Here is a 14,068-nt window from a genome sequence, read left to right as displayed (position 1 = left end):
CAATCAAATAATAGCCAAAATCATGACTTACCAAATCTTTGGTTTGGCAAATTTTGGAAGCCAACTAATCAGGCATTAAAGATACACAAGTATAGCTAGATAATACTACCTCCATCCCAAAAAGAATATTATTCCATATTTTAATTGACTAAGTTTGTAGAAAAATATTACTAACATTTACCACTCCAAATAGATATACTATAAGAATATAGAGTATATACTTTATGATTAATCTAACATAATATTAGTTATCATAAATGTCAGTATTTAATAGATTTATTAATCAATTTAAAATTGTTTGATTTATTGAAAAGTGATAATTGCATTCTTAGGACGAAGGAAATATATGTTTGAACTCAAGGGTCGAAACCAGAATTAATATCATGCCAAATTGCATAAGGAGATCTGCATCTACATGCATCGTAGGAACAGATATCATGACAAATTGCATAAGGAAAAGGCGAATGCTAATATACATGAAGAAACAACAAAAAGTAAATTTAAAGAATATGGTGAAGGAAGATGGAGGCCAGCTGAAATAAATTGTAAAGAATATGGTAGAGCAAAATAATAAAAAAAAGCCAGGGAAAAAAATAAAAAAAAATGTGTTGAGAGTGGGATTTGAACCCACGCCCTTTCGGACCAGAACCTTAATCTGGCGCCTTAGACCAACTCGGCCATCTCAACATTTGGTGTCAGATTGTCAGGTGGACTATATCTATCTTCTTAACAGTAGCCCTCTTTATCACAAGATGCCTCCATGTTTCTCGTGTCTACATGGCTTTATCATCTCAACGTGCCTACATCGACAGATAGAACACACATCCAGTGATGTGCATTATTCCATCGTGCCTCCATATCTTCAGTCTGGACTGACAACAAGGTTCCCCATTCTCAGGCACAAAATTTAGGCATCACACCTAGGTATTTCGTACAGTCGTGAAAGTCACAGGAGTGTCTACATGATTTTCATACGAACGAGCAATCACTGATCTGCCTCGTATCATGGTTATCAAGACCTTTCAGAAAGTGAACTCAGCCTTTGCATTATTCCAAACTCCGTGTTTACCTGAAAAACAGTAGCCATGGCACGCGTCCGTGCATCATGGTCGCAAGGAAATCCTAACTCGAGAGGTGACCGTTTCTTCATCGAGGCAGTAGAGAGCATCGATGAGGTGCATCCTAACTCCTAAGAGAGGCAGGCCCCTTGGCTGAATCCATCCCAATCTCACCCGCCAGACCAAAGATGGCAAGAGCACATGCTGCTGCAACTATGGCATCCGAAGGTTCCATGGCGACAAATGCAGCAATAAGAGCAGTCACAGCGCACCCTGTTGCGGTGATCTTCTGCATCATGGGCACACCATTGCTCACGCCGACAACCTGATTGCCATCAGTGATGAAGTCAACAGCTCCGGATACTGCGACGACAGCGCTGCTGGACAGTGCCAATGCTTTTGCAGCTTCAATAGCATCCACAGAGCCATGTGAACTGTCCACACCCTGCAATTTGATCAGAAATTGATTCCAGTGGCAACAAGATGGGAATGTTAGATTGATCTCTAATCCTAACTGTACCTAACGGCCTAGTTAGGCCTTTGATTCGCGCCCTGATCGGGGGCGCCCAGCCCACCATGGCTGGAGGGCCCCTGTCACACTACGCTATAAAAAAAGGTGGGGGCCGGCGGCTCTTATTACGAGGTTGACCTAAGCCGAGCTCCCCACCGACATCTAAACCCTAATCCGATCAGAGAGGGGCGCAGCCAGTGACGGGAAGCCACCAGCCGCGCTGCCCACTCCATCGACACTGTCTTCACTACCGGTCGCCACCGCGCATCTCCGAAGCCGTCTTCACCGACCGTCGCTGCCCTAGCACAGACATTGACTCCATGGCGTCCACTGAACCCTCCCCCTCTGCGGTGTCAGGTTCAACACCTTCTTCCTTCCCTCTCTTTCTCTCATTCTACATGCTCTAGTAGACGTTCTAGGTTTTGTGATACTATTCAACAGCAAGAACCCCTCGAATCTATCCCTAGTAACATCTACAGTCCCTAACAATGGTATCAGAGCCAGTTTTTTAGGGTTTTAGATCTAGAATGGGTAAACAGACAAGAAAGAGGTGAATCAATCAGATCCAGTTCGGATCTGAGAAAAGAAGAGGGTTTTTCCTAACCCTAACCCTAACTGGGTAAAAGAAAGAAAAGAAGGAGGGCTTGGCACGTGATGCCGAACCCTAAAACTCCGTAGAGTCCCTCTGGGGAAGAAGAACAGTGCCCATCCCGAAACCCTAACCCTAATTTTTTATCCCATCCCCAAATCAGGTTAATCCCAGAAGAAAGTTGGGGAAGGAGAGGCCTACCTCGCCGCTGCGTAGCACTACTGCCTCGTCGGTGCGCGGGGAAAATAGGGACGAGCTGGGGAGCTACTCACTGGGCTCAGCCAAGGGGACGCCGCGGCCAGGCCGCTCGACGGCGGCACGCTCCCAGGTGAGCGCGCACGCCAGCGAGGGGCCCGGCGACGGCACCATCGCTCCACCATTTCACGCTCGTCTTCCTTCGGATGCTCGGTTCTGCTTCGCTGAGGAGAGAATAGAGCAAGGCGAAGAGAGAGAAAGGCCAGCACAGAATGGGATAGGGTTTCTCTGGGGTCGTCGCGGCGTCGGCTGTTATACCGCTGAAAGCTCTAGTTTGGTTTTGGTTAATTGATGAAACCCTAAGTGCTAACCTAGTTTATCAAAGTGATTATGAGATAGGTAGCACTACTCCAAGTGATGAAGCAATGACGAAGATGATGACAATGGTGATGGCATGGTGATGATCAAATGCTCAAACTTGAAAAGAAGAAAGAGAAAAAAAACAAAAGGCTCAAGGCAAAGGTATAAAATATAGGAGCCATTTTATTTTAATGATCAAGACACGTAGTGAGTGTGATCACATTTAGGATAGATAGCCGTACTATTAAGAGGAGTAAAACTCGTATCGAAATGCGGTTATCAAAGTGCCACTAGATGCTTTAATTCATTGCATATGCATTTAGGATCTAGTGGAGTACTAACATCCTTGAAGATATTTGTGAAAATATGCTAACACATATGCACAAGGTGATACACTTGGTGGTTAGCACACTTGAGCAAGGGTGAAGAAGATAGAGGAGATGCCAGCGTCGATCATGTGACCGGACGCTGGATCTGTATGCACCGGACGCTGACTGCCTACGTCCGGTCATGCTGACCTGGCGGTACAGTAGCTAGGGTATTCCACCGAATGCTGGGCTATGTCCGGTCGAGGTGGACTAGACGCGTCCGGTCGAGGAAAAATGGTTTTGGACCCTTACTGTACTCGACCGAACGCTGAGGCTCTAGCGTCCGGTTAGTTTAGCCGGAGCGTCCGATCAGCACTTAGCCGTTGTGATCTGACGGTTCAGTTTTAACTTAGAGTGACACGTGGCAAAAGTCAGTGGACCGGACACTGAGTCCAGGGTCTGGTCAGTCTGACCGGAGCGTCCGGTCAGAGCGTGTTATGCCCAGTGAAGGGGTATAACAGCTCTATTTGATGGGGGGCTCTATCTATAGCCCCTTGATCGGCTGAAGTTCTAACTCTTGCACATTTTCATTGACATAGCAACCTTGTGAGCTTAGCCAAAGCCCTCCCACTCATATCCATCATTGATCCATCATCATTATGAGATTGAGAGAGAATCCAAGTGCATTGCTTGAGTGATTACATCTAGAGGCACTTGGTATTCATGTTGCGCTACGAATTTCACTTGTTTCTCTTGGTGGTTGCCACCACCTAGACGGTTGGAGCAGCGGTGGAGGATCGGCATGAGTTGGTGATTGTTCGTGGCCATCTCCGGTGATTGTAAGGAGAGTTGTACCTTCCTCGGTGGAGTGCCGAAAGGTAACTCTAGTAAATTGCTCGTGTCATTGAGTTACCTCACTTGTGGGTCGGTTCTTGCGGTGTCCTATCGTGTGGACGAGGTTTGTGAAACACCTCTTAGCCACCGAACCACCAAGTGTTGGTCGACACAACGGGGACTAGCGTGTTGGCAAGCACATGAACCTCGGGAGAAAAATCAAGTGTCTCTTGTCATTTGCATTCTCCCAGTGATTGGCTTAATCTTCATCTTATGATTGGTTCATCCCCTACACGGTGGTATAATTACCCTACTCACTTGTTTACATTCTTGCAAACTAGTTGATACAAGCTCTTTAGTGTAATTAGAATTGAGAGCTTGCTTTATTATTTACACTCATTTAGTTGAGCTCTTAGTGAGTAGTTACATAGCTAGTTTGGGTGCCTAAGTAATCATTGCAACTAGAATTGTTGGATAGGTGGCTTGCAACCCTTGTAGAGCTAGAGAAAGTTTGCATTACGCTATTTGTTATACTAATCAAATTGCTCTAGTTGATTTGTAGATTTTTAAATAGGCTATTCACTCCCCTCTAGCCATATTAGGACCTTTCAAGTGGTATCGGAGCATGGTCACCGTTTGATTAAAGGCTTAACAACCTCGGTGTCAAATTATGGCTCAAGTTGTGTTCAACCATGTGGGGGGCAAACCACCGTTCTTTGATGGCACATGCTATGGTTATTGGAAGAGAAAGATGAGAATGTATCTTGGTTCAATTAATGATCAAGTATGGGAAGTGACCGAGAATGACTATGCTATCATTGATCCCGATGATCCAACCAATCAAGATAAGATCAACAAGCAATGCAATACAATGGCTCTCAACACCATATACAATGCCATTGATTCCAAGGTCTTTGAGCAAATCAAGGATTGTGATAGAGCAAATAAGGTGTGGAAGAGATTGGAGGAAACATATGAGGACACACCGGCGGTGAAGAGTGCCAAGTTATATATCCTCAAGAATAAATTGACAAGCTTCAAGATGAAGGAAGATGAGAGCATTCCGGAGATGTTCCATCGATTGCAAGTCATTGTCAATGACTTGAAGGTATTAGGAGAGAAGATCAAGGATGATGATGCCTCCCATCGATTCTTGATGTGCTTACCTCCAAGATTTGAGATGTTAAGATTGCTCATCATAAGAGGAGGATTGAAGGACATTACCCCCAACCAAGTACTAGGTGATGTCATGACACAAGAGACATACCGTGTGGAAAGGGAGGGGGATGACAAGGAGGACAAGAAGGAAGAAGAGGACAAGAAGAAGAAAAGCATAGCATTCAAGGCTAGTTCATCATCATACAAAAACAAGGGCAAGTCCAAGAAAGAATCAAGTGATGATGAAGATCTAAGTGATATTGATGATGAAGCTATGGCTCTCTTTGTGCGCAAGATGGGCAAGTTCATGAAGAAGAAGGGCTATGGTGCAAGAAAGAGAAGAGATCACACCAAGAAGAAAGAGTATGTGAGAAGATGCTACAATTGCAAGAGCCCCGATCATGTAGTAGCAAATTGTCCATACAATAGTGACAATGATGAGGATGAGAAGAAGAAGCACAAGGAGGATAAGAAAGAAAAGAATGAGAAGAAGGAGAAGAGAATGACCTTCCAAAAGAAGAAGAAGGGTGGAGGCTATGTAGTCACTTGGGATAGTGATGGCTCATCGGATAGTGATGACTCTAGTGATGATGGCAAGAAGTCTATCAAGAGAGCACTAGCAAGCATCGCCATCAACGACAAGCCCTCCATCTTTGACACTCCATCAACATGCCTCATGGCAAAGCCCACCAAGGTAAAAATATGATGAGAGTGATGATGATGAATGTGAAAGTGACTCTTGTAGGAATGATAATGATGATGATGAGGAGGAGTACTCCAAGGAGGAGCTCTTGGACATGTGTGAGCAAGTGCACGCTTGCAATGAGATGAAGAGAAAGGAGTGCAAAGAATTGTGCAAGAAAGTAAAATTTCTTGAGCAATCCTTTGATGAGCTCAATGCCACTTATGAGGGGCTAATGGATGCCCATGAGAAGCTTGGCAAAGCTCACTCTAACCTTGAAAAGGCTCACTCCTCTCTCATTGAGCAAGTCAAGAAGGAGGAAGCCAAGAAGGAGCAAGTGATAGTAACATGTGATGTGGGACTAACATGTGATCTTATTGATGAATCTTTTCATGAACCCATTATTGTTGCTCCCACTAACACTTCTTGTAGCACAACCATTACCACTCCACCTATGAATGATACATCACTAATGGTGGAAAATGAAACCCTTAAGAAGGAGGTGAATGAGCTCACTCGTGCCTTAGGCAATGCCTATGGTGGAGAAGCCCACTTGCTAAAGTACTTGGGTAGCCAAAGATTTTCTCTCAACAAAGAGGGATTAGGCTATACCCCTAAGAAAGGCAAGGCAGCCTTTGTCACTCCCAAAGCTAGCTTTGTGAAGGGCAATGGTCGGTTTTGTAATAGATGCAAGTAAGTTGGGCATATAGAGCAAAATTGCAAGACTAACAAGAACAAGCTTCCTAATGTATCCTCAATCAAATTTGATTCTTGTTACATGCTTTATAAGGGTGCCAATGGTGTGAATGCTAAGTTCATTGGTACACCAATTGTGGGCCCAAAGAAGAAGGCCATTTGGGTACCAAAGTCCTTGGTGACTAACCTACAAGGACCGAAGCAAGTTTGGGTACCTAAAAAGAATTGGTCTTCTTTTGTAGGTAAATTATAAAGCCAGAGGAAGGCATTGGGTGCTTGATAGTGGGTGCACACAACACATGACCGGTGATTCAAGAATGTTCAATTCAATCAATGAAAGCAAGAGCAATGGGATTGATAGTATCACATTTGGTGGCAATAGCAAAGGCAAGGTCAAAGGGCTTGGTAAGATTGCAATATCCAATGATTTGAGCATTTTCAATGTGCTACTAGTAGAGAGCTTGAACTTCAACTTATTGTCGGTAGCTCAATTGTGTGATCTTAGTTTCAAGTGCATATTTGGTGTGGATGACATAGAGATCATAAGTGTAGATGGCTCTAACTTAATATTCAAAGGATTTAGATATGAGAATCTATACTTGGTTGATTTCAATACTAGAGAAGCTCAATTGTCAACATGTTTGATCACTAAGTCTAGCATGGGTTGGTTATGGCATAGAAGGCTTGGTCATGTTGGAATGAAACAATTGAACAAATTGATCAAGCATGACTTAGTTAGAGGCTTAAAAGATGTCACATTTGAGAAGGATAAGTTATGTAGTGCATGTCAAGCCGGAAAGCAAGTTGGTAACACACATCCTAAGAAGAGCATGATGAGCACATCTAAGACATTTGAGTTAATGCACATGGACTTATTTGGACCAACCACATACACTAGTATTGGAGGAAACAAATATGGATTTGTGATTGTGGATGATTTCACTAGATATACATGGGTCTTCTTTCTTAGTGACAAGAGTGATGTGTTTGCAACATTCAAATCATTTGTCAAGGGCATTCACAATGAGTTTAAAACAACCATCAAGAAAGTTAGAAGTGACAATGGTAGTGAATTCAAGAACACTAGAATTGATGAGTTATGTGATGAATTTGGAATTAGACATCAATTCTCGGCCAAGTATACTCCTCAGTCAAATGGGCTAGTTGAAAGAAGGGGAAATTGTGTTCTTACCCTTGTTCAGGAGTCTAATTGTAATTTTACCCCTGTTTTTGTAACATTGTGATTTTGCCCTCACTTTGATGAAATGAAAGCTCCGTTTACCCCTGTTTTGGATGACCGTTAAATGCACTTAGAAAAAAATAAATTAAAAAAAATCAAAATATCTAAACACAAAGGCAAAAGACTAAATTGCACCTATCTCTTCGTTCTCTCTCTCGCTATTCACTCTTCTCTTCCTGCCGTCCCATTCCCATCTCTCCCTCCCGTCGGCCAGTAGCCTTTAGCTCCCGTTGCATCTCTCTCCCTCTCCCTCTCGTCGGCCTGTAGCAGGGCACCTGGCGCGTGGGTGCGCGAGCACGCGCGCGGGCGAGCGGCACGGGGTGCCATTTGGTGAGTACGCGGTACGAGGGCTAGGTGGCAGGCGGCGGCGAGCGCGTAACCCCCCATCCACAGACGACTGGGCCAGCCATCGCTGCTACTTTGGCCCCTTCGCTGGCGACAAGCATCACCAGGTACACCCTTCCCTTGGTCTTCTCTTTCTGCTGCACTGCCGGTTGCACAACCCGGCGGGTGCGAAGAAGGTTGCATCAGGGAGGAAGAGGGAGAGGATCAAGAAGACAAGCTGGTGCATGTAGGCAGCTGCCAGTTCACTGTGTTGGTCGTCGTCTCCGATAGCTCTTTACTTGCGATAGGTAGTAGTAGTGCTTTGATTGCTTGCTTAGCTAGTGATATACGCCTGCAACTTGCCAATGGAGAGAGAGACGAGAGAGATGGCATCCGTGTGCACGATGTGACCAGAGAGGAGAGGGAGGAAGAAGAGACCAGGACAGGATGATTCGAATTTAAAGCAAAGCTTGTTTAGGCAGTCATGAGAGGACGTGTAGTAAATGGTCAAGAAACTAATCCTGCAAAAAACCATATCTTTTGGGGCCATCATTCTGAATTCTGATTCTTATTATTGTTTTTGCTGCTATCTTGACTTGACGACGTGGAGCCGTGCACTGCACTGTAACTGCATTGCAATGCACTGCATGTATGGCCGTGTGAATCACTGAATTGAGAGTGCACCTGCGCCTGACCGTGGGCACTCTAGCATGCCGCAGCGTGGTCGGGCGGCAGGCGCCCCAAGCAGGCAGGCCTCTAGGCGCTACGCCACGCGAGGATAGGAGCAGCGAGCCCGGCGAGATGGATTTATGCGACGTTGGTGAAGAGACTAGGTAAGATTTAGAGCTCATGTGATTTGGTTTTTAGGAAAATTAGTATCAATCTGTAGGAAGAATGAGTTTTCGTTTGTAGAGCGATTTAGCTAACTGTGTATTCGGTGATGTGATTTGTAGGCCAAATCGCATGGATATGAGTCTTGTTGTTAGAGTTCTATCATTTTTCAGTTTGCCTGATGAGGGACCAAAATCATGGCAATAGGGTAGAACCTTGCCTACTCAAGTTGTTGACATGCATAGCTTTAACCTACTGCAGCTAGTTAATTTCATAGCTAAGCACTACATGTGGGGTTCAAAATAGTACATAAGTTTGTGGCGTGCATTGGATGAAATTTCTAGAGGACCTTCTATTGAGATTAAAACTGATGAGCAGTTGCTTGAGTGATTTGAACTCAATAAAGAGAAGGGAAAGGTGTACATTAATGCCCAAATTAATGATTTTGAGGGTCCATTGCAATTTTCACCAACAAAATGTAGGTGCCACCCTTCTGTAAGGAATAGAGTGCCCACCAATGAGACAAACACTGCTGAGAGAGCCACATCCACAAACAAAAAAGAGAGAGCCACCAAAAAAGAGAGAGCCACCAAATCCAAAGCAAAAGGTGCACATCATGATGAGGGTGTAGGAGTTGATGAGGAGGGCATATATTTTGACACTGATTCACTTGTGGCAGCAAGTGATAGCAGCTATGATAGTGACTTGGCTGCATCCTCTGATTCTTGTGATGATTGCTCTGACCCTGAGTTTAATCCTGATGAACCAGTTGTTGTTGATGATGATGAATATGACCCTCCACCCTTCTCATACGATGTTGATAATCCATGTATTGATGTAAATGTGGTGTTTCCAGACGTGGATCAGTGCAAATCTGCAGTTACACATCATGCCATCTTGAATGATCATGCTTTTGATATTGTGAAAAAGGACAAGAGCAGATTTAGAGCCATATGCAAGAGAGCAAATCAGGGTTGCAACTGGAAGTATTTTGCATCTACAAGTAAAAAGTACATTGGGTGCAAGGTGATTTCAAAATTTTTGTAACATTTAGCATCAAGTAAGAAGTATTAGTGTGCAGCAATTTACTAATAAAATGGTTCTTTTCTTGCTGTTTTTTGTAGGTTAAGACTAGTGGTCCAAAGCATACTTGTGGTTCATTCAATAATTGTGGTGAAACAATGGCCTCCAATAAATGGGTAGCTGAAAGAGTTGTTGATTTACTGCGGGAAGACCCTGAAATGACACCAAAGGAGTTGCAAGATAGGCTCAAGAAGAAGTACTCGATAGAAGTTCCATACGATAGAGTTTTCAGAGGCAAGCTAAGGGCAATGGACATCATATATGGGAAGTGGAATGATAGCTATAACTTGCTACCAACTTATCAAGCTGAGCTTCTAAAAGTAGTACCTGGCAGCATAGTTGACATAGACACTAAAGAAGATGACAATGATGATTTGTGTTTCAGTAGGTTCTTTGTTGCTCTTAAACCATGCATTGATGGGTTCTTGCAAGGATGTAGGCCTTACATTGCCATGGATGCCACACACTTGACTGGAAGGGGAAGGGGTCAGTTAGCAGCAGCTGTTGTAGTGGATGGTCAAAACTGCTTATTTCCAGTGGCTTATGGTGTGATTGAGACCGAGTCTAAAGAAAGTTGGACTTGGTTTGTGACAAACTTAAAGAAGGCTATTGGTACTCCTATAGGCTTGGTCATTAGTATAGATGCGGGCAAAGGACTTGAGGTGGCTGTACATGATGTGTACCCAGGAGTGGAACATAGAGAATGCATGAGGCACTTGTGGAAGAACATGAAGAAGAATGGGTACAGTGGTGAGCTTTATGGTAAGAATATGTGGGCAGCTGCCAAGAGCTTCACAAATGACAAGTTCAAGTACTTCATGCGAAACATAGAGGAGAAGGATCCTAGTGCACTATCCTGGTTGGATGACAAGCATCCATTTGTGTGGAGTAGAAGCAAATTTGGGGAAGAATGTAAGGTAGATTACATCAACAACAACATCTCTAAAAGCTTTAACAGTTGGGTGTCCAAAACCAAGAATTTTCAAATTGTGGATATACATGACAAGATAAGACAAATGATCATTAAGAAATTTGTTTTGAGAGCCAAGCTTGCTAGTAAAATGTCAGGCACAATCATTCCAGCTATGACCAATGCTCTAAATGCTAAAGCCAAGAGTATCAAGGGCCATGAGGTATTGATATGTGGGTCTAGAATAGCTGAAGTAATTATGAACAGATTCAGGTACGCAATCAACTTAGGACAAAAAACATGTAGTTGTAGGGCTTGGCAAGTAACTGGACAGCCCTGCACCCATGCTTTAGCTTTCATTTCTAAGATTAGTAGAGAGGTACGAATGGATGACTTTGTGCATGAATACTTCTCTGTTGATCGGTTAAAAAAGGCATATGCATGTTCTTTCAATCCAATGACATCCAAGGATAATTGGCCACATGTTGATTTGAGCTATAAAATCAAGAAGCCTAAACTGAGAAGGAAACCAGGAAGACCAAGAAATTCTAGGATCAAGTCCTATGATGAGGCCACCACTAGTAAGAAAAGGAGACCATGTTCTGAATGTAATGAACTAGGCCATATAGCGAAGCATTGCCAAGGAGGTCCAACTGCTAGTCAAAAGAGAAATTGCTCATCTTCTCAAAATGAACCATCTTCACAAACAATGTGAGTCATGCTCATTTGTATTTCAAAAGAGGATTTCGTTAGTGTCTGTTGCCTACCATATTTAAATGACTACTCAAAAGATCATTACAACTGTAGATTTTTATTCAATTGCAAGTATTTCTTGAATTTAAATCAATAATAGAAGTAGCAACTAAAACCAGCCCAGCTTAAATGTTGATGGTTAGTCGGCCTTGTTTGCATAGCAGTAGAGCCAGTAGTCTCTTCATCCATGTGAATGGGCACAGCTGTACTCTTGTTATAGTTGATTTGCTGTCCAGTGGCGTTTGCAAACTGATCGAGCAGTGTGGATCGACCTTGGATGAATCCAGTCTGGTCTAGATCAACAAGCTTCTTGATTTGTGACTGCAGCCTTGTAGTCAGGTATGATCAGGGCTAGCAATCCAGGCTTTTTTGGCAACAATACCATGTATGATCCATTCACCCTTTCCAGTTGCACTTCTTCTCTGTGAAAGGCATCCATGAAGCACATGATGCTATTCTTGACCGTTTCCTAGGCTGCAAGATAGAAGCTTGGGCCAAACCCGTCTAGCCCTGGTCCTCAGTTGCCGCTGGACTACCTTGATACAAGGCCTGACAGTCAAATTGCCACACCGAGCTACCTTCAGTGCCTATGATTGTTTTGAAGTGATCATTCAGTGCTCTAAGTGTTGATGGTTTACCTTGTCAGATCTTTAGGTTGTTTCTGTGTCATTTGTAACTTGTGCTTGTTTTGATGTTTCAGTGTTTTACAAAGTTTCATAGTAGAGAATTTCTATTACAAAGTTATTATTGTTTGAAAAAAATGCTTATTTAGTCAACTTGTTTACTGAACCATTTTTCTCCATTCATGTGAAGTGCAAGTGCAAGTGCAAGTGCAAGGGGAAGGGGAAGGGGTAGGAGAAGGGGAAGAGGAAGAGGAAGAGGAAGAGGAAGTGCAAGTGTAGGACCTGGAACAGAAGGAGCAGAAGGGGCTGGAATAAAAGGAAGAGGAAGAGGAAGAGGAAGAGGAAGCGGAAGAGGAAGAGGAGGGAGGTTGGGTGCACTGTTGGGAATAGCTGCATGAATGTGATGTATGACACTGAACATGTAATATCCCACTATTAGCTACCGCTTTTGTTGGACTTGTATGTTGGATGAGGCTTTGTACTGTATGGATACTTTTGCTACACTTTTATTTGATGTGATATTATCTATCTATATTTGCATGCTGTGTGGAATCATAGGTAACAAGTTGTGTAATTATGCTGTCAAATTTTTTTAGAAAACAAGGGTAAAATCACAATGTATTCAGATAAGTAGGGGCAATTTTGCATGGGCAAACTTGTCCTTACTGAGCCCATTTAACACCGTTACTTGCTTTTACTAGAGTAGGGGTATACTTAAGCTTCATTTTTAAAGAACAGGGGTAAAATCACAACGATGACAGAAACAGGGGTAAAATCACAATTGGACGTCAAAATTGGGGCAAGAATGCAATAGCCCCTTGAAAGAAAGAATAGAACCTTAATTGATATGGCAAGATCAATGTTGAGTGAGTACAATGTGAGTCATTCATTTTGGGCCAAAGCAATCAACACGGCTTGCTACTATAGCAACCGACTCTATTGTCACCCCATGATGGAAAAGACACCTTATGAGCTATTGAATGGAAGAAAGCCCAACATAGCATACTTCTGGGTTTTTGGTAGTAAATGCTATATATTGAAGAAAGGCACTAGATTGAGCAAGTTTGAAAAGAAATGTGATGAAGGTTTCTTGCTTGGTTACTCCACTACTAGCAAGGCTTATAGAGTTTGGAATTTGGCTAGTGGTACTCTTGAGGAGGTTCATGATGTGGAGTTTGATGAAACAAATGGTTCCCAAGAGAAAGATGAAAATCTAGATGATGTAAGAGGCACTCAATTGATCAATGCAATGAAGAACATGAACATTAGTGAGTTAAGGCCTAGAGAGGTGATTGATATTGAAGATGACAAGAATCGAGTGCTCTCTAAATCAAATGTGCAAGCTAGTGGCTCTCATGATCAAATCCAAGCAAGCACTAGTGATGGCAATATGCAAGATCAACAAATGGCTAGTTCATCATCTCAACCAAGTGATCAATCAAATGCTAGCAATCAAGTGCAAGTGCTTCAACCAACCAATGTTGCAAGAGATCATCCATTGGACACTATCATTGATGATATTTTAAGAGGTGTGCAAACAAGATCAAGATTGGCTTCATTTTGTGAGCATTTCTCATTTGTGTCATCCATTGAACCTAAGAAGATAGATGAAGCTTTGAGGGATGTTGATTGGATCAATGCTATGCATGAAGAGCTAAACAACTTTACAAGAAATCAAGTATGGGATTTAGTTAAGAGGCCTAAGGATCATAATGTGATTGGAACTAAGTGGGTCTTTCGGAACAAGCAAGATCAAGATGGGATAGTAATAAGGAACAAAGCAAGATTAGTGGCTCAAGGCTACACTCAAGTTGAAGGTCTTGACTTTAGAGAAACATATGCCCTAGTTGCAAGATTGGAAGCAATTAGGATCTTGCTAGCTTATGCTTGTGCCCACAACATCAAGTTGTACC

At 43.0% G+C, this 14,068-nt stretch overlaps 2 protein-coding genes and 1 non-coding gene across 3 annotated transcripts; 1 reads left to right on the top strand and 2 right to left on the bottom strand.

The window, feature by feature from the left end:
• Nucleotides 1-606: 606 nt before the first annotated feature.
• Nucleotides 607-687, bottom strand: TRNAL-AAG (transfer RNA leucine (anticodon AAG)). The gene has a single exon. It is a non-coding gene; the product is annotated as a tRNA-Leu (tRNA).
• Nucleotides 688-1,182: 495 nt separating this feature from the next.
• Nucleotides 1,183-2,527, bottom strand: LOC136460605 (hydroxyethylthiazole kinase-like). Its single transcript, XM_066460242.1, has 3 exons — nt 2,431-2,527; nt 2,047-2,051; nt 1,183-1,503 (listed from the first exon to the last, which is right to left on the bottom strand). Exons 1-3 carry the CDS (start codon nt 2,525-2,527, stop codon nt 1,183-1,185), a joined length of 423 nt encoding a protein of 140 aa, XP_066316339.1.
• A 6,229-nt stretch (nt 2,528-8,756) lies between these two features.
• Nucleotides 8,757-11,494, top strand: LOC136460604 (uncharacterized). The gene is made up of 3 exons (XM_066460241.1): nt 8,757-8,788; nt 9,269-9,812; nt 9,911-11,494. The coding sequence occupies exons 1-3, from the start codon at nt 8,757-8,759 to the stop codon at nt 11,492-11,494; spliced, it is 2,160 nt and encodes a 719-aa protein (XP_066316338.1).
• The last annotated feature ends 2,574 nt before the right edge of the window (nt 11,495-14,068 follow it).

Source organism: Miscanthus floridulus, chromosome 6, assembly GCF_019320115.1.
Source record: "Miscanthus floridulus cultivar M001 chromosome 6, ASM1932011v1, whole genome shotgun sequence".
Taxonomy (NCBI): Eukaryota; Viridiplantae; Streptophyta; class Magnoliopsida; order Poales; family Poaceae; genus Miscanthus; species Miscanthus floridulus.
Note: the sequence above shows the minus strand (reverse complement) of the source record. Positions and strands in the feature narration are given on the sequence as shown.